The following is a 5,900-nucleotide window of genomic DNA, read 5'->3' as shown; positions in this document are numbered from 1 at the left end:
ATATCGACTTGATTAAAACGAAGGAAATTATTTTTGCTCCAAAAAATGACTTATAAAATTGCTTAGAATTTTTTTTATTACTTTAGATAGACAACGTTATTGAGATTTTTTATCGTTGTTTAATATAATATTATTCTTTTTCAGGAAAATATTGATACATTAGGTCAAGAAATAGCAAAATTAACACTGCATCAGCAAAAATAAATTGACAATTAACAATTAGTTATTATATATATATAACTGTGTATATATACACATAGACACAACGTATACATAAATTATATATATATATATATATATATATAATTTATGTATACGTTGTGTCTATGTGTATATATACACAGTTATATATATATAATAACTAATTGTTAATTGTCAATTTATTTTTGCTGATGCAGTGTTAATTTTGCTATTTCTTGACCTAATGTATCAATATTTTCCTGAAAAAGAATAATATTATATTAAACAACGATAAAAAATCTCAATAACGTTGTCTATCTAAAGTAATAAAAAAAATTCTAAGCAATTTTATAAGTCATTTTTTGGAGCAAAAATTTCCTTCGTTTTAATCAAGTCGACATATATTACAGTACAAAATTTTGACTAAATAAAGACTAAATTCCAAAAGATAAAACATGTCTCTAAATTTTTCAACTTACTAGATGAAAATACATGAAAATCTTTAGTACAAAATGTAGATAGAATATGTAGATAGAATATGCTCCAAAAATGTTTTAACATACAATGAGTCACATGTAATATATATCACATTTTTAAAATTTCATTTTATATTTATAATTTTTATTTGATTTACCTTTAAAGTGATATTTTTTAGTAATGCGTCTTCGTAAAGCGCTTGTAACTTTTGGTTTATTTCCAAGGAAAGTTCTAGAGTCATATTCTCATCTGAAACTCGATGATTATAAACAGATGCCATTATACCTCCACGTCGTGCCAATTCTGCCTGCAAATATATGTATATACTTGTTTAGAATATATTGTATAAAGTTAAATATTATGTATATAAATAAATAAATTAATAATTTTGTTTGACAATGCTTCTTAACATTATTTTAAAAACCTGTTTTCTGACACTTACGATATCTCTTCGGCTTTTGATATGCTTGGATATAAAAAACGAAAATATCTATCATTATAAAAATTTATATTTAGATTTAGTAAACAATGATCTTTTTTAAACAGACTAGTTTTACCAAATCTATTCTCTACATATGTAAATACGATAAAAATAATTAACTAAAAAAAGTATTTTATGTTTATATACAAACCTTGTATCTGTCACTCTTATTACATGTCAACGCTCCAAAGTTTTGATTTAAAATATAATTTTGTATTATTTTTTCTTTCTTCTGTATATCTTCGAGTAACGTCTGCGTATGTTCTTTGAAAAAATCTAACTTTTCAGCTCTTTTTACATTTATATCTTGCAGCTTGATAATACGTTCCATTAATACTTGTTTATTAAGTTCTATTGAGTTAATATGATCACTATTAGCATTGTTGTCTGATAAGGCACCGTTTGATGTATCACCTAAAAGGAAGAATGCACTTTCAACGTCATAATTCAATGATATGAATTTATAACAATTCATTAATACGAATGAGACATTGAATGAGATACTATTAATATCAAACCTGCTAAGGAAGTGTTAGATCCAGTTCTAGATGCAATATCTAATGAATTACTGGGAGACGTAGTTTCAAACATTTCTAATTTTTTATGACACTGTTGCAATTCCCGTATTAATTCCTTTATGGAAGTTTGATGCTTCCTCTTTAACAATGTATTTTCACCTTGACTATCTTCTAACTTCTGGGCTAAGTTCTGCGCAAGTTTAGTTTGTTCGGCAACATGCTTAGCTAGAATCTCACACTCTTCTCTCCGTTTTTTTCGTTCTTGCATCAAATCTTCTTCCAAAGTTTTAACTTTGCTGATTAATTCGTTAATACGTTCACGTAGCGGACCTTGTTCGGACTCAAGATGATCCGCCTTCGTTTGAATCGCGATAAACTCGGACTGAAGACGTACGTTCGTGTCTGTCAGTTTTTGTGTAAAGTCTAACATATCTGCTTCCTTCAGGCGACATGCCTGCATGTCGGATTGCAATTCTTCGTTAGCTAATTGTAGTTGCAACAATTTTGCTTCAATTGATACTATACACTCTTCTTTTCTGTAAAAACAAAATAATATTTTATAAAATAATAATTAAATAGCACTAAAATTTGATTTAACGAACATAAATTTTTTAAGGTTATAAAAATACATATAATAGTTTTAAACTCAAAAATTCAAGAATCTATAGCTAAAAGATGGCTTGATGAAACTGTATTTTTAATGCAATTATTATTACATTTTTGTACGGAATATGTAACATTATTTTATATACGTTTGTAAAATATTAATACATAAAATATATTATTGAGACTATAGTACAATATACTTACTGTTGCAATTGCAGTTTTAATGTTTCTAATTGGGAGACTTTGTCCAATAATTCGGTAATTTGTACTTGACGCTGATCCGCGACAATTCTTAAATCACTCAAATCATTTTCATTATTTAATCGAACTTTCTCAGACTCTTGTATTTTTAGACTAAGCTTTTTGTTTTCTTCGATTAAGTTTTGTTGTTTAGATTTCAGTGTTTCTAGCTCCTTTTGTAACTGGAGCCTTAACGTTTCTTTATCTTCTGTAACGTGTCTTTCCAAAATCAAACGTGCCTGATGCTCTTTCAGCTGTTGGTCTAATGTCACAGCTTTATTTTCTTCAGATTGCTGAAATTTACGAAATGATTCCTGCGTTTCGCGACGTATTTGCTCGCACTCTTCTTTCATATCATTTATTTTCATCTGCAACATACATCTAATAAATAATATTGATATTCCATTAGAACTTAGAAGTCTAATTGTATTTTAATATATATAATATTCCATTAAAATTTCTTTAACGGTAATTAGCAATCGCAGGGAAGCGATTACTAAAAGATCGACAATAATTGTAATAATTTATATTTATATTAAAAAAAAAAAATTTTTATTTTTTTAAAAGAAAAATTTTTATTATTTTTTTATTATTTTGGAAGTTATTAATTGTTTACAACTATATTTTTAACATGAAATAAAATTTCGTAAAAATTATTCAATTTTATGTGTATTACTAGTAAATTGTTTATTTCTAGTATTTGGACTAAAATAAATCCAAAGATATTCATGTAATCAAAATACAATTTTCAAACTACTATTTTATGTGACTTAAACTACGTGAAAAATCATATTATATTTTACTTTACCACAGTTTTATCCAATTTTTGTTGAGTCTCCTTTTGTGACTCCATTTCAGTTTTAAGTTTAGTTTGCGTCCATTTTAATTTAATCTCTTTCAATTTAACATCCTCTTTTAAATTCTTTTTTTCCTTTTGAAAATCTGTTACTTCACGACATTTTCCATCCAAAATACTACATATTCTTGCGCGCTCACCCTGCGTTTGGCGCAATTTGTTTTGTAGTAATTCCTGATCCTTTAAAAGTTCCTTAACTTTACGTTCCGTGGAATCCCTCGCTCTGTGTATTGTATACATCACAAATTAAACTTCATGATGCAGATATAATTTAATATGTATGAATAATTTATCGTAAATTACAGTCAGCTGGTCAGTTACTTAAAATAGCTCGACCTCCTAATTTTTTCGCGCTTCAAATCTTTATAGACATGACAAAGTAACAATGTGCAAACAAAAATTTAAAAAGTATTTTTTTTCTCTTTTTAATTAATTAAAAAAAAAAATATTGTTATATATATGGTGCTTTAAAATTATTTTTGTCTTGATATTTGAAATTTTAAAACTATTGTTGAATATACCTAAAAAATGTCAGAGATAAATCTTAAATTAATCTTCCTATAATTACCTTTGCGTATCAATCAATTGTTTTTCGCTGGTTACATATCTCATAACCATATTTTCCTTCTCCTTATTAACCGCAGCACATTCCTTCTTCAGAGCTTCTTGCGTCTCCAGTGATGTGTTCAAGTCGACTGTTAATTGATTTACAGTTCTCTGTAAGTTCTCCACTTGTAAAATAAGTGCTTCTGTAGTAAGTGCGTTTGTTTCGGTTTCTTGAAACGAGTTGTTCGATCGATTTAACTTCTTTAAATACTCCATTCTATCCAGTAATTTTGAGTGCTTGAGTTTTAAACTCGTGTAATCCTCCCATAAGGCAAGATATGATGAATGTTCTAATGAATCGTATTTTAAAATATTTGAATCTAAAATACCGACGCCAGACGAGTCTTCCTTATATGCATCGTCACATAACTCGTCCGTCTGAAAACTTTTATTCTCATTCGTTTCTCTCAACGACACATCGCGTTTTACTTTTTCATCGATTACATCACAATCTAATCTATCGTCATTGTTTTTAAGTACATAATACATTTTCTCATCCGATCTTACTTTAATCTCAATATTGTTATTATATAACAGCTGTTCTCTAGAATCATCATATATTTTATCTTCTTTCGTACATAAGGATGAATTTATCTCTTTTTCATTATTTATTACAGTATCCAAATTATTTTCGCTCTTATAATTTTGTTTTAACGTATAACTCATATCATTCCTTGCTTGATTTGTTGCTGAATTTACATATAATCTAGGAATTACATCAGTCAAAGAAGATACGTTACTAGTATAAAATCTCGCAGAATCACTTTCGACAGATTTCGATATGTGATTGTATTTCATCGTCAAATGCTGTGGCAGTAAAGCTTTTTCCATGATGTTCGTCGACTTTTCCGTAATAAAGTTTAAAAAATTACGGCTTTTATTTAAAAGCTGAACATTCGACTGCATTATATTCATTGGATTCGTTAGAAGAGACATTTTTACGAGTTTACTATCATCAGCCAATGTCGGTCGGGAGATTGAACCTCGCGCGTTAATACTTAATGTCGCAGTTGAATTCGATTCATAATTCTTGCATATGTCTATCTCGACTTGATTTCGCTCATTTCTAATCTTGTTATCATTTAATTGTAATCGTGAATCTATCGTTTCTTCGCCAAATTGTTTCATTTCGGATACATCACTTTCTGACACCTCTTCTTTAAGATAATTTTTCTCATGTTCCTCTTCTATTGGATCATTCTGACTTGCTTTAATACTCTTTTCATTTAAGGAATGCTGCGAATCAGATAAAGGATTTTTCATCTCGCTTAATCGATTAAATAATGTCTCTTCTTCATCAACGCAAGCTTTTACTACGTTTTCCTGTGTATGTATATCCTTTCGAAACATGTTACCTTTATTTTTGACTAAGTATGAATCCAAAGATGATATCGCGGGTAATGAAGCACTTGTACAGTGAGAAAATGAATTGCGAAGAGATTCATCATCATATGAAAGGCGACTTTCGCTGCTAGACAATTGGCGAGTTTGAAGTTTTGTATTAAGAATGTCATTGATGGATTTATCCTTTTCAAAAGTGATGGCTGAGTTGATGTTATCCATTGAACAATTCGATTTTATTTTTTCATCGTTTTTTCTTGATAACTCTGAATTGCTTTTATTTTCAAACATGTTGTTTCCACAGTGATCACTCCGAACTTGTGAAATATCATTCTGTATTGTCATTCCTGATGCAAAAATACATTGTTATCATTTTCTTTAAATTAATAAACTTAGGAAAGTGAGAGAGAGATACAAAATAATTTAGTAGACTAACTAGTAAGAAGTATGTAGTCCATAGTCTAATTTATCACTGGCATAAATTTGTGTTAATTTGTATATAAATAAGCATTATTATAATGTAATCACTAGTAGGAAACTGACTTTTAAATTATTATACACAAATAATTTCATTTAAAAAATCATCAGTAATATT

General features: G+C 28.3%; 1 protein-coding gene across 3 annotated transcripts in view; it reads right to left on the bottom strand.

Moving 5' to 3' along the window:
* Positions 1–325: 325 nt before the first annotated feature.
* The window catches only part of LOC108756502 (coiled-coil domain-containing protein 186-like), a 6,669-nt gene continuing 1,094 nt past the window's right edge, over positions 326–5,900 (bottom strand). For all 3 annotated transcript variants that reach the window (XM_018500375.1, XM_018500376.1, XM_018500377.1), the window contains exons 2-9: positions 3,927–5,652; positions 3,311–3,581; positions 2,467–2,870; positions 1,657–2,192; positions 1,290–1,552; positions 1,100–1,123; positions 815–964; positions 326–440 (exon numbers count right to left, since the gene is read on the bottom strand). In XM_018500375.1, the coding sequence (XP_018355877.1) occupies positions 381–440; positions 815–964; positions 1,100–1,123; positions 1,290–1,552; positions 1,657–2,192; positions 2,467–2,870; positions 3,311–3,581; positions 3,927–5,652 (3,434 nt within the window). In that variant the 3' untranslated portion in view covers positions 326–380. The remainder of the gene's footprint in view (positions 441–814; positions 965–1,099; positions 1,124–1,289; positions 1,553–1,656; positions 2,193–2,466; positions 2,871–3,310; positions 3,582–3,926; positions 5,653–5,900) is intronic.

This window comes from Trachymyrmex septentrionalis, unplaced genomic scaffold (genome assembly GCF_001594115.1).
Source record: "Trachymyrmex septentrionalis isolate Tsep2-gDNA-1 unplaced genomic scaffold, Tsep1.0 scaffold127, whole genome shotgun sequence".
Taxonomy (NCBI): Eukaryota; Metazoa; Arthropoda; class Insecta; order Hymenoptera; family Formicidae; genus Trachymyrmex; species Trachymyrmex septentrionalis.
The sequence above is the reverse complement of the archived record's forward strand: the minus strand, read 5'-3'. Positions and strand labels throughout refer to the sequence as shown.